The sequence below is a fragment of the Rhinolophus hipposideros genome, assembly GCF_964194185.1.
Source record: "Rhinolophus hipposideros genome assembly, chromosome: 8".
NCBI classification, from domain to species: Eukaryota; Metazoa; Chordata; class Mammalia; order Chiroptera; family Rhinolophidae; genus Rhinolophus; species Rhinolophus hipposideros.
Window position 1 is genome coordinate 63,434,904 of NC_138054.1, and position 23,912 is coordinate 63,458,815.

A 23,912-nucleotide genomic window follows, 5' to 3' on the forward strand; every position below is an offset into this window, starting at 1 on the left:
TATAGCATATGATCTCATACAGAATCTAAAGAATAAACGAACAAACAAAAGAAATAGACTCATAAATACAGAGAACAAACTGATGGTCGCTAGATGGGAGGGGTGTTGAGGAGATAGGTGAGAAAGGTGAAGGGATTAAGAAGTACCAATTCATAGTCACAAAATAGTCATGGGGGTGTGAAATACAGTATGGAGAATATAGTCAGTAATGTAAAAATTATAGTATCAGATGGGTATTAGCTTGTCAGGGGAATCACTTCATAAATTATATCAATGCCTAACTACTTTGCTATATACCTGAAACTAATATAACATTGAATGTCAACTATAATTAAAAGTATATATGTAAGCAGCCCGGTGGCTCAGGAGGTTGGAGCTCCGTGCTCCTAACATCGAAGGCTGCCGGTTTGATTCCCACATGGGCCAGTGGACTCTCAACCAAAAGGTTGCTGGTTCAATTCCTCGAGTCCCACAAGGGATGGTGGGCAGCGCCCCCTGCAACTAAAATTGAACATGGCACCTTGAGCTGAGCTGCCGCTGAGCTTCCGGATGGCTTAGTTGGTTGGAGAGCGTCCTCTCAACCACAAGGTTGCCTGTTCGACTCCCGCAACGGATGGTGGGCTGCGCCCCCTGCAACTAGCAACGGCAATTGGACTGGGAGCTGAGCTGCGCCCTCCACAACTAAGATTGAAAGGACAACAACTTGACTTGGAAAAAAAGTCCTGGAAGTACTGTTCCCCAATAAAGTCCTGTTCCCCTTCCCCAATAAAATCTTAAAATAAAAAAGTACACATGTATATATAGTCATGGGATTTAAAGTACAGCATAGGGAATATATATAGTCAATGGTATTGGAATAGCTCTGTACGGTGTCAGATGGGTAGTAGACTTGTTGAGGTTATCACTTTGTGAGGTGTGTAAATGTCTAATCATTATGTTGTATTTGTACACCTGAAACTAGTAAAATATAGTCTGTTGTCAGAAAAGGAATTCTTAGGTATTTTGTCCTCTGAAATGAAATACTAAGGTAGAAAAATGGGCTCTTTTCCTTTGCTGAAGTATCAATGAGAATTAAAAAGCTAAGCAGGGACCTGTAACCCTGGCATTCTCCTTATTGAGGACTTAGGAGGGAAACTGAGGTACAGACAGCAAATGAGTATAGACTACTGTAGGTTACTCAGTCCTTTAGAGGAAGTGGAAGTGGTAGACATTTAACCATAGTTTTCAAATCATGAGATTTGGAAAGGAAATATTAGGGCCAGTGAATATCTGCAGATACTCAGGAGGTAACCGTCTTGGGCTCTGCAGTTTAAGGAATAAGAAATGTTCAAGGAGAGCTCTTAACAACAGTAAGATAAAGGAGATACTAATTGGTGGAATTGTCAATATCTCTTTAAAAAAATTATTTAACGGGTACCCTGTGTGTATTAAGAGATTATCTCATTTGCTGTTAATTATCTAGTTTGCTGTTAATCCCTACAAGTGTACCCCAGTTGTAGGGGAGATAAATATGTAAACAAGGAAAAGTAATGCATTGTAATGAATGCTTGACTATGTGTATGATATAATGCTTTGTGAAGCAGGAATTTAAATAACCCACTTAGAAAGTGATAACTGAACACTTGAAAATGAATGAGATGGTGAAGAGATTCTAGAGAAACAAGAAAAGTGTTGCATCCGAGCTTTTTAAGTAACCGTTGTATTTACAGAACAAAACAAAAAGAGAAGTAATCACAGGGTAGGGAGAAGACAAGATATCTTAATGCAGTGGTTACCACTCATGCTGCTCTCTGACAGACTTCCCCAGCACTTCGTGAATATTATGAATGTAAGGATGATGATTTTTATTTCTTTTTTAAAATATGAGTTGTATTTTTTCTAATTTTCCACTTATCCAAATAAAATCGACAGCTTGTATCATTGAAACATTTTGAGATTTTTATGGCTTGATGCAATCCAAACCTGAAAACTGCTGGTCTAATGTAATGTCATGGAAACCAGAAGGGATTTTAAGGTGGGATTGGCCCAGGAACATGTAAGCAGTGTAAATAAGCCACTGAGGATGGGGATTCACAAGTTTCTAACCGTTGAAAGTGTGTTGGTCAGGGTTCTTTTCAGTAGAGAACAGAAATGTTTATTTAAAACCAAGGTTATGTGTGTTTCTTCAACCACAATCAGCCTCATAGGTGATGAATAGAGTAAGGAAGAGTTGGATTTTACTGGGATTGGAGTTTTGGGAATTGGGTACAGGTCGTAGAGAGAAAAGCCAGAGAGGTGAGGGAGTCATAGTGATGGACTAGGTAATTTAAACTACAGAACTTACTGACTGGTCTCTCTTTAAATTCATGATAATTTACAAGTGTGGGCCCTTATTGTGCTGGGAAACTGTACTAAATAAATAAATAAAAATAAAAAATAATAAAAATAAACAAATAAATTCTTCAGTCTGATAGTCAACAAATAAGCCTTTCCTCACAAGTAATCTCCCCCTCTGAAATCGTCAAAGAACTTTAATTGTGCCTTCTAGTGCACTTAACACTCAATATTGGGATTATATTTGAACTAGCTGTTCTTTGTGCAGACTGGCCCCAAACTCCAGGCCTGGGCCAAAGTGCTAGCCAGCCCTGTCCCAGCTCACGAATGAGGCACCTCTTTGCTGCCCAAGAGAGCAAATGAAAGGGAGAAATTCAGTTTCTCTTCTTTACCTGGAACCCTTTTGGAGGAGATAGTTTTCTGGTTTAAGTGTCTATTGTATGTATAATATAACAATATGTACAGGTCTATCCAAGTTTTCTATTACTGTGCCAGTTTTGCCATTTCATAGCAATTTATCTAGTTTAAGATTTTCACATTTATTGGCATGTAATTGCTCATAATATTTTGCTTGTAATAGTTTTTAACTATTAATGTTTGTTTCCTCGTTTTCATGCTGTTTTCTTTATTTGTATCTTTTTTCCCCAAGCAAAATAGTTTACCAAAGTTTGTCTCATTAATGTTTTTCAAAAGAATTACAATTTTTAAATCATCTCTATTTTTTCTGACCTTTTCTTTTTTTGCTTCTCTGTTTGCTTTATTGCTCTTTTCCCATTATCTTGATAAAATTGCTTAGGTCGGTTTGTTTTTTAAGCCTTGTTGTTTTAAATGTTTTTAAAGCTTATTTTCTATTATGTGCTTTACCTGTAATATTGCAAATTTATTCAGTGTTTTTTTGTCATTCTATTTAAGTATTTTGAAATTTTCTTATCATTGTCTCCTTTCTTGCACAGTGAGAAACCAGGCTCCCGTTTTTCCTTAATGTATTTTACTTTTTGATCAGTTCCCTGTATCTAACCAACTTCCAGTTACCACCTCCTCGCTTGAATGGGTTCCTTCTTCACTACACCCAGGTTGCAACACCTGTGCAAGGCACCTTGCTGCATGGAAGCCCTTAGCCTGTTTGGCTTTGTTCCTCTGCCAGGATGTCCTCCTTATTCCACTCTGCACTGGGCTGTCCTCCTACTGGGACACTCACCTTACATTGCCTAATGGGCTCTGACATCCTGCACTGGATTAATGCCATACACACGTTTCCCTATCCCCCACCCCACAAGGACATCCTTCGCTGCTGATCAGGCCCCAGCACTCTGCTCAGTGCCTCTGCAGCTCACCCTCTGCTACCCACAGAACCTTATCTTGCTTGGCCCCATCTACTGGCTTTGGACAGGATTTCTTCAGGAAGGGGACGGAGAGTAGGAACTGCAAGAGAAAGGCATTTTCTAATTTTAATACAGTATGATTAGAGGACATAGAATATTCTTTGAAACTAATTGAAGCTTCTTATATCATCTTCTATTTTGCTGAACGAATAAGTATATTATGAGTGATTGATATGTATGTATGTGTATATACATATATATGTATTTCAATTAATAGATTACATTATTTAAATCTTTTACCCAACTTCTTATATGTTTGTTCTATTAATACTTTTTAAGTATTATAGGTATATGGAAAAAAAGGTGTAGAGAATAAGTGAATAGTCATGTACACATCACTCAAGAAATACTGCATTGTAGATACAGTTGAAGTCCCCTGGGACCTCTTTTTGATTCCTTCCTCTTTATTTCCCCACAGAGGTATTTACTATCCTGATGTGATATTTTTATTCCCATGATCTTAAAACAGTAGAGCAAGGCTGCCAATTGATTATAAGACTAATACCCTCCAAATTAGAATTTATCAGCATAGATCAGAATTGCCCACAGTTGCAAACATTCTTTTATATCAGAAAACTTTCTAGCCTCTGGAAAAATGTTGAGAATTCGCCAAAGAAATATTTGTGTCATCTCTTACTGCATATCTTAAGTCAGAACATAAGAGCTTAAGACTCTTAATTGATAATCAGGTATCTAAAAATATGTAAGTATATGAGGAGTGCTGTGACAGACGTCTTATTTTTAAGGATCTAGCTGTGGTTAGTATTAAATAATTAGATAGTTGATGACTCTGGTAATAAACCAGCCAGTTATATTGCTCTTTGACCACTTAAACAGCAAGCCGTTCCATATGTGAGAAACTATCTACAAGTGAATCTAACAGACTCGTTAATTTCTGAATTACCTTTGATAGCTAATTGGATAAATGGTTACATAAAAAAGCAAATTCTGTTCAGATGATTTTTCTGAAATCCTTAAAAGAATTATAGCCAGTTATATTTTACTGTAGGTGGTGACAAATTAATGTCTAGATTGGGTTTAAAAGTTTTGACTCCTAGAACCTTTATTTGATTGACTGTCTCATTTTAGCAATTATATAAATGATTTTGCCTCATGATAATATGTGTTTTGTTTTTTTTTCATTTATAGTGTTAGATTCCTGTGGCCTTTATACTGATTGAGTAATGATGGAAATGTATCCAAAATAATAAGTGACTTCTCTACTAAAGCAGAAGATTCTTCATATCACCTTCCAGTAACTCAATTCAGTCTTCAGGAAGAGACATAACAAGTGAAATTCAGAAAACTGAAGAGAAGAAAACCTCACTTTGGAACTGTCTTTCTCCTTGATTATTCCTTAACCCATCTTTCTACTTGTTAAAATTTTTGCAGTGAATTTATAAATAGTGAAGACCAAAGAAATAGAAGATACATTTGGGAGCTTTATACCAAGAAATTCGCCTTGAAAGCTGCTATTCTTTGGAGGGAAAAGTATATCAAGTTCCTGTCTGATTTTTTTTTTAAGCAAGATTTCTTATATCCTTAGATTTTGAATGATAAAACAAATATAAATACATAGCTACACACTATTTTTAATAGCCGTGTAAGAATAATGAGATTTGTATATTAAGGGCTTTGTCATGTGGATGATTTGACACTTTAGTTGATTGCTCAGAAGATCTTTTATAGCTCTTTAATAATTACATTTTTGATCTGTCACTTTGATGACATTTGCCCACACGAGTCCACCTGTCTTTCTAGCTATGACCTTGTTATGAATAGTATTTGTACTCACTGCAAATGTCCGTGTATTACCTATTTAAGCAATATCGTAGTGCCATCACTCAAGGAAGTTGAATGAGGTGAACATAGACATAACTCTTTCCCCTTCCCCCCATTTTTTAAATGTAACAAATACTTTTTATGTCCCCCTTCCCCCTTCCCCTTTCCCCTTCCCCTTTTTGGAAACGTGTCAGGAACTAGATAGTTTAAGATGAGCAATTGAAGGGACTGAAAGAGTGATCCACACAGAGCCTGGCTTCTTTGTGCTTCATCACAAGGCGTGCTGCTGGCCAGCCTTTATTAAGCAGCCTTTTAACAAGAGAACCTCGTGGGAAATCCAGCTGGCAGACTCAAGAAGTTCAGGAAACAGGACCACAGAGGTTACACTCTGGGGTAAATATTCTCCTATGTCTAACTTTGGAAAAAGACTGTGTATGTATATGTATCATGGAAAATATACTCCTTTCTGATATATTTAATTTGGGAAAATATTTGAGGTGGTTTGGAGACACCAAGGGGACTCAGGAAAACTGATGATAGTTGGTGTTTGAGGACATTAATGTGAACTAAATAGAAGAACTCTTGAAAGGTTGCATCTTCTCTAGGGAGATTTTTTCTACTGCTTTTGCCAGAGGTTACCTGAGTTACTTGAAGCACATAATCTCTTTTCATATGTATCTGTAATTTTAACTAGGTGTTTATTCTTAAGATTCTTCTGATATAACTTAAGAATTCATTAGCTTCTTTCATATAATTTTCCAGATCTATGTCACATTTTTCTTTTTATGTGTTTTTCATGGTCGTATATTCAGACTATTGCTTTTGTTTAGAACTTCTCTGAGGTATGGAGTCTGATAACTAGAGAGGCTCAGAAGGCAAGTCTTTCTGTGAAGAGGGGGATCTTAAGTAATCACAGGCTCCTCTTGCAAGTACAAACGATCTGACTTTTCTCATTTTCAGATCCTGGCCATGAGGTTGGATGCCTCACCTTGATGCAAAGAGACACTGGACCTAAATGGCGCAGCATGACTTTGTTCCTGCTTGGCTAAATTTCTCAACGCCACAGTCAGTTAAGGTACTATTCCCTTCCTGTAGTAACTATCCAAATACTAGTTCTTTTCATCCCCAACTTGTCTATGGACTTTGTTTTACAGTCTAAGTGTCTTTTATATATTTAGCCTTGCCTAAGGGTTTCAAATATGTTTTCATAGACCAGTTACCTTTCTTTTAATAGGATATAAGCAATAAGGCAACTCAAGTCAGTGTGTACGCTACTACTGCCAAATGTACCTTTGTTTTTCCCTTTTCTTTTTCTTTTTTAACATGCTGAGCTTTCCTGTATTAGCTACAATACACTTTGGAACTAAAACATACTAACCTATTACTGAGGACAAAGGGGCAGAGGTAAAAGGAAAATGGTTTTGGGGGAAATGGACCTTTCAAATGAATGCACGTTCATCTGTAGTAGATGAAGAGGAGGGAAAAGGAGAGACAGTGATTTATTGACTGCTACCTGCTGCGTGGATCTCAAGAGTAAATCCTCTAAATTCTATTTGAGAGGCAATGATCTAAATGATTTCAGGGGAAAATGTGTGTTACATTAGGGATAAAGACAAATGGAACAACCAGTTCTTATAAAGCCCTAGTCACAGTACACAGAAGGGTAGCGTAAATTATTGATAAAGGAAACTGTAGGGACGGAGTCCCAGAGAGCAGTTTCCAGGCTCTCGGCCTCACGTGGAAAGGAGCTGGCTCAGTTATTAGATGGCCATCAGCTGTAATCAGATGGCCGTCAGCTGTAACTAGTTGGCCATCAGCTGTAACCAGTTAGCCATTAGCCACTAATATAACTGCCATGGCAACGCTGGCAGGTTGGTGGATTGGCAGAGAAGCAGACGGTGGATTGCGGATCGTGTGGATCCTGCTTCTTGTAACTCCAACCCAGCTGCCAGCGAGAATATAGTGGTATGAACCCCCATCCATGGCTTCGTTGGTGTTCCTTTTTGGCCTCAGCATATTCTCTGTCCACCCGCCAAGAGTGGGAGTGGGACCAGAGATCTTGCATGATACATGGCGCAGTGAGCAGGGTATGGTGCCGGCCAGAATTTTCAAAGGGGTAATGGAGCAGTTTATATGTATGAAAGCTCAGTTTCGGGAGGCACATAAGGAGAGGCGCCAGGAATGGGAGGTGCAGTCTGCCTGGGAAACTCGAATCTTCAGATGGCACACCACCCATTTGGGCATAGAAGGTGTCGCCTTCCTTTTGGTAATCTGCTGCTGTAGACTTTCGAGGGTTGTGGACATCTGTGGAGACAGAGTCCCAGAGAGCAGTTTCCAGGCTCTTGGCCTCATGTGGAAAGGTGCTGGCTTGGGTAGTAGATGGCCATCAGCAGTGGCTAATTGGCCATCAGCTGTAACCAGTTAGCCAGTTAGCCACTAATATAACTGCCGCGGCTGTGCTGGTTAGTCGGTTAGGCTGTTGGTTGGCACGCAGAGAAGCAGACAGCAGGTTACGGATCGTGTGGATCCAGACTCCAGTGAGACTATGGTCGTATGACTCCCCTATCTATGGCTCCGTGGCTGTTCCTTTTTGGTTTAGCCATATCCTGCGTTCTTATGTGGGGAGCAGGAACAGAGACCCCTCAGGCCGCCCCACATGACAAATGGCGCAGCGAGTAGGGTATGGTGCTGGCCAAAACCTACCGAAGGATGGTGGATGCATGTGAAAGCTCAGCTTCGGGAGGCCCATGAGGAGCGACACCGGGAACGGGAGGTGTGGTCTGCCCGGGTGACTCAAGCCTCCAGATGGCACACCACCTTCTTGGCCATGGAAAGCGTTGCCTTCATTTTGGTAATCTGCTGCCTCGGCCTTAGTCTCCGAGGGTTGTGGACATCTTACACGGAGGCCTCCACCCACTCAGACACAGAGCACGGCGAGCAAGATTCTGACCAGGTAGGAATGGCGTCTGACTCTGGGCTGGAGGACAGGTGGCCCCCCACAGTGTGTGGTGCCCGGTGGCCACTGTTCTCAGGAGTTGGACCCCCAAGGAGGGATGGGAGGACATGGATGGCTCTCTGGCCAGCGTGGAGAGGGCCCTGTGGGCTCTGGCTGAGCAGTTGCCAGAGGAGGAGAAGGCTACAGCCAGCCGCGTGGGCTGGATGTTCCTCATGGCCTGAGTCTCAACACGGAAAATGGGCTTATTGAAATAGTTCAAGTGTTGGACCAGGTGTCCTGGTTGGACACGCTGGAAGCTTGGGTCCGCCTGTTAGAAGAGGGGCCCCACAATGGAGACTCTGAGGCAGAGGCGGAGGAAGCAAGTGGAGACAATGTAGCTCCCAACCCCCAAGCCTGGCCAATCTTGAAGCAAAGGGTAAAACGAGAGCAACCTTTAGCCAATCTTGAAGCAAAGGCTAAAACGAGAGCAACCTTTAGGCCCCGGGGTTGCCAGCAACCCAGATGTGACTGAGTTCACAACCTACACCCCTTATACTCCCACTGAGTTGCAGGAGCTGGGGAGGCGGTACCGACAATGCCCTGGAGAGCCAGTCTCGGCTTGGCTATTACGTTTTGGGATGAGGGAGCAGACAACATTCTCTGCTCCCCAGGCGAGATGGAAAAGCTAGCCTTTGTGACAGTGCATCCGTCCCTGCGACAAAGGTTACAGAACTGCCATAGGTTGGCCCAAAACCAGGGCAGCCATTCTCTAATGGAGTGGCTCACTGCTGTAGTACACACAGTATGGGGACAGGCTGGCAAGCTGCCAGACACTGAGTCAATGGCAGTCATATACGGAACTTACTCACATCATCTGTGAAATGGGTATGAGACATGCTATTTTCAACCCTAACATGCAGGGGCTTGATGATGAGCTTTTTACAGCCAGCATGAGAGATCTGGTTTTGGATACTGCACCTGCAAGTGCTTTTGGATCCTTGGGTCGCCATTCTTACGCCCTATGTGGGGCAATGGATCCATGAAGTTACAACTGCCATGCCACTTTCGGGGATGTTGAAAGCCGTAGGCGAAGGAAGTTAAGACAGGAGGTCCGCGCAGTTGAGACCTGGAAGCCCAAATCAAAAGTAAGGGGGGCAAGGTCTCGGGCTTCAGAGAGTAACACGTGCATAGATGTGGTGTGATCACGTGACAGCAGGGGTCGATTGGGGAAAAAATAGACTGACAACCCAATGCACTTTTGTTGGAACTTTGGAAACAGTTGCATCTGGAACAGCAATTCTGGAGAACCCTAAAGGAGAAGTCTGGGAAATCTTGACCATGTCCCTCCAGGACTAAATGCAGCCACTTGAGGCCGACTCCTTTCAGTTTGATTAAGGAGGGACCAAGGTACCTGGTCAGAGGGGATGAGCGGGGACCGGAGGTTCCACATGCAACAGTCCATAATTGATCCCCTTCTAATGTGCAGAGGGTTTTGGCCCTAGTTGACACTGGCACAGACTGCAGTCTTGTTTATGGGAACCCAGAACTGTTCCCCGAACCGGCAATCTGCATTGATGGCTACGGGGGGAAAGACTGTGATGATAAAAGCTGTTTCCTTACCACTGGGTATAAGAAGACTTCCCCTCCATACCTACACAGTATGTGTCTCTCCTGTCCCAGAATATGTTCTAGGGGTGGACGTGCTACATGACCTTAGTTTACAGACATCAGTGGGAGAGTTCCGTCTCTAGATCCGAGTGTTGAAAGTGGTGACACGTGGGCATGCTCCCTACCCTCCTCAAGTGTTGCCGCAGCCCCGGTGCGTGGTTACAGTGTGACAGTACAGCCTGCCAGGATGACAGGAGGAGATTGGTCGTACAATTTTGAAATTGGAGAAGGCACATATCGTGAGGCTGAGAGCCTGGAAACTGCTCTCTGGAACTCTGTACCAACCAACCTTTGGGAAGCTGATAAAGTTAAAAATGCTTTCCATTTTGCCAACCAATGGAAGAAAGACAAAGTTGATAGGTAGTCTCAAAAAAAAAGTGTACCTTCCTATTTTTAAAAGGGAATTTTGGGGACGATGTTCCTGGTCTATCTAGACCCACCACCTTTTCTCTGAACTTCAGTTTGAATTACCCTTGTGAAATTCCCAAGATTTCATAATTGACATAATCTGACACAAGTCTTTGGGGTGGTGGGCCTAAAGGATTAGGTGTGGGATCCTGCATTTAAAAGTATGCAGATCTTATATCTGCAAAGAATAATTCATAAAGCACAGTGAACTAAGTAAAAAACAAAATAGGCAATATGATCTCGGTATTTTCAGTAAAGCTACAGTAAGCAAAGTTGTGTGGTATTGGCATACGGATAGGCATATAAAGCAATAGAATAGAGAATTCAGAAATAGTCCTATACATACAGTCAGTTGCTTTTTGACTAAAATGCCAAGGTAATTCAATGTGAAGGTGATAGTCTTTTTAACAAATGGTTCTAGAATTGGATATCTGTGGGGACGAGAGGGAAAACCTCAACCATTACTTCATATCATACACAAAAATTAACTCTAAGAGGATCACAACCTAAATTATAAAGCTAAAAACCATAAAACTTTTATAGGAAAGAATAGGAGAAAATCTTCGTAACCCACTAGAATAGATAAAATAAAAAAAGACTAACAATATTAAGTATTGGTGAAGATATTAGTGAGAAAATAGTTGTAAAGATGTCTGTGCCCCAACCTATGGTTTTCCTGTAAGCCTTTGTCAACTATATCTGTACTTTAAATGGCTTTTTTTAGACGTTGGTCTCTATCATTTGAGATTAAAGAATGTCATAGAATAAAATTATTGGGGGATGGTAGATGAGGGTAAAGAGGAATAAATATATGGTGATGGGAGAACTAACTGGATGGTGAACACACAATGGGATTTATAGATGATATAATACAGAATTGTACACCTGAAATCTATGTAACTTTACTAACAATTGTCACCCCAATATACTTTAATGAAAAAAAAAAATTACTTGGAATAGGAAGGGACATTAGAGTTCATCGATAATACTGTTTCTTAAACTGCTTTTTTGTGTACCCTCAAAAACTTATTTTCCCTGACCTCTTCCCTCATGTGTAAATGAGTAATAATGGGGATGATGCCAAATTATGGTATTGTTATTAGTATTAAGTAATGTTTGGAAATAAGTGTTTTATAAAACTATAAAAACTTAATGGAGTTGTTAATGGCCCACCAGGTGTTAGTTAAAGCACACCTTTCTCTCCAATTCTAGAATAATTTACAGAACTAATAAGCTGTTTAGAATTCTTTTTAAGCAAGCATCTTGCTTTGCCTTTCCTATTGCAAGATTAACTTAATACTTTTAAGTATAAAGTGTTGGGGTTTATTCTTTCTGATGGGGTTTTTTGTAAATTATTAAATAACTGCATTTTCTCCCCGTCAGGGATAATATAAATGAGTTAATGATTGAATATGTAATGTACAGCTTCTCGAACTCAGAGGCCTGTGGTACTCTTATTATGGTCCATATCCTCATAATAGCAGGTATCTGCCACCATTATTACTTGTTTTCTAAAAGCCTGATGCAAAACCTGAGATATTGAAAGAGACATCTACTTATCTGTTTGTTTCTCTATACTTTACCTTCTTAGTCACCTACAGCCACCTTCGAAAAACACGGAGAGCACCTACCCCGAGGAGATGGTAGATTTGGAGTAAGCCGTCGTCGACATAATTCCTCTGATGGCTTTTTTAACAATGGACCTCTACGAACTACAGGAGGTGAGCCATGCCCTACTTCCATGACTATATTTAAGCTACTCATTTAGGGCAAGCCCATCCTGGGGGTGCATGTCCATAATCTTGAAATAATGAACTTTTGTAAATATAGTTCCCAGTTAAATCCTCCAGTAGTCATTACTCAGCTATGTTGGCTTTCTAAGTTTAACATTCTTACATTTTCATGAGTCCTTTATTCAGTAGAACTCATACAGAAATTATATTAAAAGAGAAAGATGTATTTTGTGATTCTGTTTTATGGACTTAATCTTTTATTTAAAAAGTCCCCTGAAGAGCTTTTGGTAGTACCATAAATCAGATCAGGAAGCATCTGGCCCAATTGTTTCTGAATTTTCAGGAAGCAAACAATCTAATGTGTTACGTTTCCTTACTATTCTAGATTCCTGGCACCAACCCTCCCTGTTCCGCCATGATTCTGTGGACTCTGGTGTCTCTAAGGGAGCATATGCTGGAATCACAGGGAACGTATCTGGTTGGCATGGCTCTTCCCGAGGTCATGATGGCATGAGCCAGCGTAGTGGGGGTGGCACAGGGAACCATCGCCACTGGAATGGCAGCTTTCACTCCCGGAAAGGCTGCGTCTTTCAGGAAAAGCCACCTACAGAGATTAGGGAAGAAAAGAAAGAAGACAAGTTGGAAAAGTTGCAGTTTGAAGAGGAAGACTTTGTAAGTATGAAGGTTTAGTTGTGTGGTTAAAACCTAACAAATAATGTCTTAAATATAAGACCCTGTTAGTAAGAACATTTCAGAAATTATTAAAAGGATTCCCTAAGTTTAGATTTTTATTGTTTTTAGAGCAAAGGAGTTGATTAGCAAGAAGCTGATGACCAAATACCCTGTGTAATTTTCATCAAATCTTCATTTTCATCTTCATGCCTTTGGAACTTCAAAAAAAATATGCCTTTGGAACCTAAAAAAAAAAATCTTTAAATTTCCCTTAAGTTTTATAAGATTCAATATTCAAATATAATTATATAAAAATGTAGTTTCACATGGTAAATTGTCTTTCTCTCCAACTATTAATAGAGGTTTCTTTCTCTTGATTTTGCCCGCTTGTGTAAAATAGTTGTGATAAGTTATAAACATGCAGTTAGGAGAGTCTAGCTGTTGCCTATATATTCAGTAAAACTTTATGCCATTACCTACTGAATTATACACCTTTTGGGCTCTAAACCAAAGTGGAGTTTTTAGTTTACCTTAAAAAGGTGTAATTTACTTAACCAAATATATCAAAATTATTATCATTTTAACATGTAATTGATATGTTTAAATAAGATAATTTACTTTTTGTGTTTATGCTGGGTCTTTAAAATCCTTTGTGTATTCTATACTTGTAGCACATCTCCATAGACTATGCGTATTCCTACTGCTCAGCAACCACATGTGGCTAGTGGCTACCGTATTGGATAGTGCAACTCGAGTTATTTTTAAGTAGTGCATAAGATTAGCCGGTCACTTCTATGAGAGCCGTCTTAAACAATAAAACCAACTAAGTAAGAGTTAAATTTAGGCATCATTCCCTCCTACGTCTAGAAAATGCCCTGGGGTCCTTAATTTAAATGTTCTTTATTAATATGAGTTCCTATCCCTAAGCACTCATTTTTCAAAACTCTTCTTGGAAAGGTCTGTACTGCTCTGACATCTTGAATATTTGTCCAGAATATTCTAGATGTCTAGTAGTTCATTAATTATGACATTAAATTACAGTTTTGATCAGTAAACTTATAAAGCAAACCCAAGAAAGACCAAGAATGATTAAGAAACAAAATCTCTGTTGTTCATCACATTTTGGGAACTTGGTGAAATCCTCATCAAACCAGCAACCAAAAAGTTTAATTTTATTCCTATTATAAAATGAGTTTCTTTTTGTACTTTTAGTACTTTTATTCCACATAATTATAATTCTATTCCACTGTAATTATAATTTATATCTGACATGAATAATTATCTAAAGTTCATTTTACACTATGACCACAATCAGCTGAGCATATAGAAAGCAATTTATTTGGGTCTAATAGTTCTGGCTTCTTACATGCTTTGGTAAAAAAGAGATTGTAACAAATAAAAAGCAGTGTGGCATAAAAGGTACTTAAAATACCTTCTAAATTAGGTATTATAGTGCTGATTGATATAGTTTGAAAAGGTCCTTTATCAATTCTGTGGCATTTCAAGTGGGAGATGAAGTGACAACAGAAAGAAAAATGTTAAGGTAGCATTATTTTCACCTGCTAAGTGACTTAAAGGGAAGTTTGCTGTCAAATCAAACCTGAACAAGGTCAGTAAGGGCAAATTTATTTTGTATTTATTTTTGTGAAATATTCTAAACGTACATAAAATATGGAGAAAACAGTCAAGTTAGCATATCACCTAGCTTTGTGAAATATTAGCATTTTGTCACACATGTGCTAGACAGTTAACAAAGAGGCAAGACATTCCAGATACAGTTAAAGCTTCCCTAATCTGTTCTCCTCACTTTCCCCTAGAGGTAATCGTCATCTTGATTTTCAGCGTTTTATCATCCTCATGTGTATTTTTGATAAACCTTTACTACCCTGTTTCCCCGAAAATAAGACCTAGCCGGACAGTCAGCTCTAATGCGTCTTTTGGAGCAAACATTAGTATAAGTCTTATATTACGTTATTTTATATAACACCCAGTCTTATTTTATATTAGACCCGTTCTTGTATTAAAATAAGACCGGGTTTTATATTAAGTTTTGCTCCAAAAGACGCACTAGAGCTGATGGTCTGGCTAGATCTTATTTTCGGGGAAACATGGTAATTTAAAAAGGTAAAACAGGAGGAGCAGAATTGGAGGGAGAAGATAACGAATTCTTGGTACCAAAGACATGGGTGAGATCTAGAGATGTGTACCTGGAAATAGAGATAATAGTTATGGCTTGTGGATGGGTAGACTCACCCAAGGAGAATAATATATACTGAGAGGAGGCCTAGAGCAGCACCTGTGGATGGCAGTAAGAGGGAACCGTGAAGTAATTAATTAGTTAAAGCAGGGGTATATCAAGAAAGAGTAGCCAGTCAAAAACAACAAATTAAAGGTATTTTGGAAACTAATTGTTTTACAGTGGGTTTTCCATATATTTTTTCTATACTGTTGTATAATTATTTTTTGTTTTAAATAGTATTAATTACTTAACAGTCCTGCATTGTTACTTTAGACAGGTTAAATAACCCAAATTTTCCCTGAGTTGATAGACAGTAATTTACCTTGCAACATTGTAGTAGGTAGTAAAGGTCACATAGGTGAAATGATGTATGTGAAACACTTCGCACTTTGACTCATGGGTCTTTTCACTGTAGGTATTATTCAATGTGAGAGAGTTTTGGATTTGGCAGTTTGAAGTGACCTTTCAAATGTCATTTTCAAAAATGATGGGCTTAGTTGGAAGAATTAGAGAATGACTCTGTTATGAGTGGTATACTCTTTAGAGAAAGAGGAGCCATGTGTTACAGTTTTCTAGGAGCAAGAGACTTCAATGTGTTTGGAACCTGAGGAGGAAGAAATTGGTGGCAAAAAGGGATTCTGAGAAGATGACAACGGTGTAACCATAGCCTTTGAATCTCCCCAAATTCCTGTAAATGCAGAGCTCCCTTTAAAATGAGGAACAATATTAGGATTACTCTCACTGAGCATTTAGCATTGTACTGGAAGTACGGGAAAGTGCAGCAAGGCAAGAAAAATAAAATGCATACAAATTAAGAGAAGGAAAAAATTTTCTATTGGCAGATGACATGATTGTTTATATAGAAAATCCTAAGGACTCTATAAATAATTACAAGGTTTCAGGATTCAAAGTCAATAAAATAAATTTTATTTTTATATACTAGCAGCAAGTAATTGGGATATGGAATTTTATAAAATGCCTTTTGTAAAATAAAAAAAAAAAAAACCTTAAAACTACTTAGGAATAAATTTAACAAAAGATGTGAAAGATACCTATACTGAATCACAGAACATTGCCAAGAGAAATTAAACATCTAAATAAAAGGAGAGAGATACTATTTTGAATAGAAGGCTTTGAATTGGTTAGGATGTCAATTCTATAGATTCTACACAACCCCAACCAGCATGCTTTCTCACAGAAATTGACAGTTATTCTAAAATTTATATTGAAATAAATATAAATAGAATATTTAGGTGTATACTAACATAGAGAATATATTGTAAATAGAATATCCAAAGCCATCTTGGAAATGAACAAAGTTAGAAGACTTATACTACCTAACTTAGACTTAATATAGAGCTACAATAATCAAGATAATGTTACACTATTATAAAGATAAACTGATAGAACAGAAGATACGGGCCAGAAATAAACGTATATTTATATCGTCTTAAATTTCCAACAAATTACCAAATCAGACCAGTGGAGAAGGAAATGTGTTTTTAATAAATGGTGCTGGAAGAACTATACGTGTGTATATATATATATATAATTGTTATATACGGAGGGTACCAAAACAATGTGTACACATTTTAAGCTAACATCTCTACTCCTACCTAGTAGTATACAAAAAAAATTTGAGATGCATTATAGACCTAAATGTAAGGCCTATAACACTTCTAGAAGAAAATTTAGGAGAATATCTTTCTGACTTAGGTGATAGAAAAAGTTGTCTTAGGACACAGAAAGCAATAACCATAAGGGGAAAACATTGATAAATCAGACTTCATCAAAACTTAAAACTTCTACTTAACTCACAGACTCAGGGAAAATATTTGCAAAATATGTATATATATATGTGTGTGTGTGTGTGTGTGTGTATATATATATATATATATATATATATATATATATATATATGAAAAGAAACCTATACCCCATTATATGAATAACTTCTATGACTCAATAATAAAAAAGACAACTCAATTTTTTTTAAATGAACAAGATTTGAAGAGACACTCCACAAAGGAAGATATATGAATGGCCAGTGAAAAAAATGATAAGTATCATTTGTCATAAGGAAATTTGGAAATTCATATAAGACTACTATGAGATAACTAGTACACACCCACCAGAATGGCTAAATTTTAAAGTCTGAAAATACTAAATTTGTTGACATTTTAGAGCACTTAAAACTCTTCTTACGTTGTTAGTAGGAGTGTGAAGTAGCACAGCCATTTTGGGAAAAGTAAAGTCTGGCAGTGTCTTATAAAACTAAACATAAACTTACCCTATGGCCCATTACTTCCACTTCTAGGTATTTACTCGAGAAATGAAAGTGTATGTGTATTTATTGTAATTTCATTCATAATAGCCCAAAATTGGAAATAATATAAATGTCTACTAACATAAGAATAGAAAAATTGTGCTGTAATCATGTAATGGACTTTATTCAGTAACAAAAAGGAATGACTGATAGGAATCTCAGTGAAGCCTTGCACAAAAGATACATACTGTAAGATTTCATTTATATGACATTCTAGAATAGGCCAATAATGTAGGTAGGAAAGAAAATCAGAACAATGGCTGCTTGTGTGGAGTGGGATTGACTGGGGGAAAGCATGGGGGAACTTGCTGGTTGTAGGAAGCATTATCTTTATAGAGTTTGGGGAGGTGTAAGCATTTTTCAAAACTCATGGAATGGCATACTTAGTATTGGAGCATTTCATATATGTAAATTTTATTTTATTAAAAAGGAGATTAACGTCACCAGTCATGTGACAAACATACGCCTCTTGATGTGATGCACTGAAAATCCAACATTACCTCTGTGAATTCCTTCTAAAAGTTCATAGCTTTGATCATGGGGAAGCATCATACAAACTCAAGTTGAGGTTTCTACAAAAGAATTAGAAAAGATTCTATGAAAGAACTAGCTTATACTCTTTTAAAAAATGTTATGATCATGAAAGAATGTTCCAGATTAAAGAGAACAACTAAAGGCAACATGTGAACCTAAATCAGATACTGGATAGTGGATGAGGGGGAAAACAATGTTTTTAAAACTTGGTTTTGCTACAAAAGACATCAGTGTTACAGTTTGAGTAAGGGTTGTAGATTAGATAATATTGATAGCATCCTGATTTTTATAATTGTACTATGAGCATATAAGACAATATTCTTTTAAGGAAATACATAATAAAGTATTTGAAGGTGAATGGTGTCAAGTCCTTCGACCTACAGGATGGTTCAGGAAAAAAAATATATTTACAGAGAATGGTGGAGTGAATGCAGTAAAATGTTGACATGACAGTTGAGTTGTAGGGGATATATACGAGTTATTTGTATTATTTTTGTAACTTTTTAATAAGTGAAATTATTTCAGAAGAACACAAAGCAACTGGGATTGAAGAACCAAAAAAAATCCATGGACATCTACAACAAAATAGTGAGGAATCACAACACGGACAAACCACCAAAAGATATAAGAGCTGGGTAGTAGCATGTACAGGAGAAATTGAAGGAAGCAATAGGTTATCACATAGCCCTAAGATTCTCAAAAGAGCCACCAAGTTGTTCTAGAAAGTTTAGAGGGCTCATTTGAAAACAGCAGCTAGAAATTAGATGTGGTTTTCCATATTCCAAAAATAAGTAGGGCCGGCCCGGTGGCGCAGGCGGTTAGAGCTCCGTGCTCCTAACTCCGAAGGCTGCCGGTTCGATTCCCACATGGGCCAGTGGGCTCAAAAAAAAAAAAAAAAGAAAAAAATAAGTAAATAAGGCATGAAAGGTCTAACTGGACCAATTAGGAAAGTAACCACACAATAACTTAAACAAGAAAAGTTAAAGAATTATGAACTATATAATAGGATGGGGTAGTGAATGATTGCCTAATAAGAAAACTAAAGAATATGGAAACAGCAGATATTATGGAGCAGCCACTAACCCTAGGGCTAAGATAGAGTGCCCAAAGAATCACCCCGTTCCCCCATCACCACCCCAGGACTGAGATCCACACCTTGTTGGAAAGGGCTTAGCTGTGGCTCACTGGCCAAGCAATTGCTGAAGTACTTCTCCAGGAAACATGCTGAAAATCTGCCTTTTAGAGTATCTTATAATGTCTCTGCTACAAACTTACTCAAGTCAGAGCTCACATGTACTTCAGAACCTGACTTAGCAGGAACTGGGTGCCGCAGGAGTCTGCTGAGTAAGCACATTGGAACTAAAAGCAAAAGTCTCTCCATTGTTATCTTCTACTGATGAAAATTAACATGCCTGCTGACAAAGGAAAATTTTTAAAGTGTCCAGAAACATTTACACAGCACAGATAGGAAGGATGACGTTGGAATTAGGCAATAAATTGATAACTACCACAGGGTTCTATCATTGTTCATGCTAACCAGCCAATACTCCCTTCTAGAACAAAATCCAAGAACAAAACTTGAAAATAGAATCCAGACGGAGCTGCAGAGACAGACAATAGAGAAAAAAGAAAGAGAAAGTGCATATAAAAGGGGGACTGTAGGGTAGGGGAACAACCAGGACATCATAGAAACACTCCATGAAAACAACAACAGAGAGCTCTAAAACATGATGTTAGAAAAGCTATCTTGGGGCGGCTGGTTAGCTCAGTTGTTTAGAGCATGGTGCTCTTAACAAGGTTGCTGGTTCGATTCCCACATGGGCCAGTGTGAGACTGCACCCTCCACAACTAGACTGAAATAACCACTTGACTTGGAACTGGTGGGTCCTAGAAAAACATACTTAAAATAAATAAAGGTTTTAAAAAAAAAACTATCTCAACCTGCATTCACAAAAATTCATTGCATGTAAATGAACAGCACATAAGGATCAAGAGAATAAGGAGCAGAATAACATCCTTACAGACAATGCAAAGTACGCCTGTAAGACGTCCATTTCCACAAGACAGATGGAAATTAACTGTTAAGAAACGGAATCAGAACAACATAAACCAGAAAATCTCAAGGTGCTAGAACTCAGGGAAGAAGTAATAAAAGATTTCAGAAAAAGGAAGAACAAACGAGAACACAGGAGAATAAACACTAATGTTTTTCAAGAATTAGAAGACAGGAAAATTTTCAAGTGAAGGAGAAACAAATAGATTAAAAGTCAGAAGTGAGACAGAATGATACAGAAGTTTGGCAGAAAAATCCAATATAGAGGATTCCTACCAACCCCCCACACCTACCACATAACACAAAAGGGCCCCAAACAAAGAAACAGCATAGAGGCTAAAAAGTATAATTCAAGAATAATTTCCTGAAATACAGTGAGATTTGTAGGTACAAATTGAAGGACAGTGAGAATAGCCAACACCTAGGTAGTCTTATAAATTACTAGACTCAAGTGAAAATACACTTTTTGGACATCCAGACATAAAGACCAAATGACTTAGAAAGAAAATCAGAAACACTTTGACAACAAAGCTATATAACAAGTCAATAGAGTAACAATTACAGTACTCAAAGAAAAGATGTGAGGCAAGGATTTTACACCCTGTCAAACTTCAATTATAAAGAAATACCAATTAAAAAAAAATACCAATGTGTAAAAACAGAATACTGTTCCCAAGGCTTTTCCTGAGGAAAGTACTAGACAACAAGCTTCAGACAACCAAACTAACCAGAAAGATAGCAACAAAAGGAATGGTGGTAAATATTAAATACATGGTTAATGGGAGACTTGGAAGAGCATGTGCAAAACAATAACATTGGTGTAATATTGGTATTCTGAGAACATTGTAATATGGAATAAAACAATTGAATATGATATTTTATACCTTGTGTCCTTGAAAATCAGGATTCTTGGTGTAGAAGAAAGGAACTACAGATATAAAGTGGAGGTGTTCAGTAAAAGCCCAAGGTACTCAATTTGAGTTAAAAATGTCAGTTAAGAAGTCATGAGGTATTGTAATCTTTGAAAAAATATGTATGTATTTCTAGGCTCTTTCCACTGAAAGACCTAAAAACAATGACCAACCCCATAGCAGTGAGCATCCCTAGTGCCCAGATTGTGTTCTTGAAATGCCATAGGATATTTATAAGATAAGCTTGGAATATTTTGTCATACTAATTAGCAAAGAAGTAAATAAAGACTACTAGGGTTGTACCAAAAGGATTCAGAAGCCGAACTGAAGAGGTTCCTACTGGCCAAACAGGGTATTTCATATATCAATTAAGGATAATCAAAAGGGTTTGAATCACAAGTATTAAATATGTGAGTTCACAATGATAAGTCAACTTAGAAACAAGCATGCATTTTTCCCCATATGAATTGTACCACTGAGTCACCAAATAGAAGGTTCTTTTTTTTTTAAATTTATTGGGGTGACAATTGTTAGTAAAATTACATAGATTTCAGGTGTACAATTCTGTATTACATCCTCTATAAATCCTGTTGTGTGTTCACCACCCAAAGTCAGTTCTCTTTCCATCACCATATATCTGATCCCCCTTACCCTCATCTCCCACCCCCCACCCCCTTACCCTCTGAAGATTCTTTTTTATAGAAGTATAATAGCTAATAAAGAAGGAAATGATAGAATAGAATTAAAAGATCGTTTTGCAATTCATGTGAGTTAATAGTTTTAGGCTATGAGCATCAGTGCCTGCCAGCATCATAAAAAGAAGCACAACCAGATGTATGTGTATCCTAAAGGAAAAACAAAACCAGCAAGAACAAAACCTTGCCAAAATGTAAAGAGGGTAGCTAGAACCAGCTACCAATTTATAAGAAATACAGAAGTACAAAAATTTTACAGATAAATTTTGTAGGTAGAGGTAAATTTTGTAGATAAAGAGAGTTAGATATTTTTGGAGACAAAACTATAGTTTTGAAGTATACATATTTGGGTGGTAAAAGTAAAGAGGTGATCACTGTTAGGATGGTGGTTATTTTTAGAAGGGGCAAAGGGTATGTTGGTTTCATTTGTTTGAATGAGGCTTATAAAATGTTTCTGGTTTGGCTGGTAATGTTATGTTGCTTAAACTGATGATTACAAAAACTTGCCCATTTGTTTTATGCAGTGTTTTCTTTTTATTTTAAATCAGTGGAGAGATCGAAGCTATCACATAAATAGGGGCAATATTTCTGAAAACCCTAGATAGAATGTGACTAAGAACACAGGTGTCCGACGGTGGTGCAAAGATGTAAATGGCCACTGTAAAGAGAAGGTATCTTAAGTCTGACAAATGAAATAGGCAACTCCATAGAATATAACAATTTATTACAGGATAATTTGCTTACTGAAGTTTGGGTTGGAGCGGAACAGAAGACCCAGCAATTCTGCGCAGATTATTCTCCACTACAGGCTCCTGTTACTGTACTTTTTTAACAGTATAAGTGGGGTACCAATGATTGACAAGACAAAGGGACAAAGAATGCAGTAGTGCCGGGGCCATGCCTCTTGGTGGTCTTGTGATAGATGTTTGTTTATAATCGATACTATCACCATTTTTATATTTATCTCAGTTGTCATGCCATTCCAGCTGTTACTAACAAAAATATTTATGGCTTCATTTTAAGGAACAGACTAGAAGTCTTTAATGTGCTTGCGAAGGACATTGAGGTTGGTCAGAGGTCACAGCATGAAACTTAAAAAATCAAATGAAATCCAGGACAGAGAGATGGAGTTGATTTTGTCCACATCTTCTCTAGGCTTATTAAAACAAACCAAGAAAACATAGTTTTATCCGTGGGGACTCATTCTTCCCATACTGTTCCATCCAGAAGAGTGTATTAATCTATTCTTCATATTCTGTCACTGATTATTTTGTTTATATAGTGAGTTGGTATTTGTATCTGTGCTCGTTCTATGGTAATGGCTCTCACCTCACAGGTTGAAAAGACATACCTACTGGGGCCCCACTCCTGGGGATTTTGATTCAAAGGCTCTGTATTAGAGTCTGGACATCTGTCTGTTTATTTAATGTTCCATGGTCAATTGTGATGAAAAGCTATTTCCTACTCTATTACTAAATTGTACAGTTTGGGCTTGGACACTAGTGTCATTCTCCCACCCCTTATACAATTAATTATTAGTAAGTCTAGTCTATTGATCTTACTTCTCCATCCTCATCTCTTTACTCCTGTTGCCTTCATTACTCTCCTGGACTGTGGGATTGGTCTTCTAATATCTCCTTGTTAATGTTTAAACCCCTCAAATATATCCTTCAAGCTGCTACCAGACTGTTTTAAACTAATGATTGGATCATGTAAACTCTGCATGAAAGATCGATCCCTATTATCTACAGAATAAAAGTCAATCTCCCTAAAAAATACTTCACAATCTTCTTCTCACCTGCTTTGCCAGACATCTCTCTCCCCACAGAAAAGTCCCCTCCTTCCTTAGCACTATCATGTTGAATTATTTTCAGATCGCTGAATATTCTGTTCTTTTTCATGCTTTTCTATCTTGGTGTTCATTGAACATTCTGTTCTTGGAATCACCCATGTTCCAGTTTTGGAATTCATCTTTAAGGACTGACTCTTAGTCATCACCTCTAATGAAACCTTTTCTAATATCACTTCTCTTTCAAATGAAATTGACTATTCCTTAATACTTCTTCCCTAATGTGAATATTTATCATAGCCCCTGTAACTTTTTATTATACATATTTGTCCACAAGTTTGTAAACTTGTGGGGACAAAGGCTCTTCTTAATTGGTTTAATTGCCTTTGTATTTCTAGCACAGTCCCTGGCACCTCTGTCCTAAAGTAATCTTAGAAGTGCTATATGAATATTATACATTTGACTGACCAGA

At 37.9% G+C, this 23,912-nt stretch overlaps 1 protein-coding gene across 15 annotated transcripts in view; it reads left to right on the plus strand.

Moving 5' to 3' along the window:
- GPBP1L1 (GC-rich promoter binding protein 1 like 1) overlaps positions 1 to 23,912 on the plus strand; it is a 52,503-nt gene that overhangs the window by 14,309 nt on the left and 14,282 nt on the right. For 7 of the 15 annotated variants that reach the window (XM_081055185.1, XM_081055183.1, XM_081055184.1 and 4 more), the window contains 4 exons: positions 4,845 to 5,870; positions 6,438 to 6,552; positions 12,080 to 12,209; positions 12,607 to 12,893. In XM_081055185.1, the coding sequence (XP_080911311.1) occupies positions 6,493 to 6,552; positions 12,080 to 12,209; positions 12,607 to 12,893 (477 nt within the window). In that variant the 5' untranslated portion in view covers positions 4,845 to 5,870; positions 6,438 to 6,492. The remainder of the gene's footprint in view (positions 1 to 4,844; positions 5,871 to 6,437; positions 6,553 to 12,079; positions 12,210 to 12,606; positions 12,894 to 23,912) is intronic. The other 8 variants (XM_081055177.1, XM_081055178.1, XM_081055190.1 and 5 more) reach the window with 5 other exon arrangements.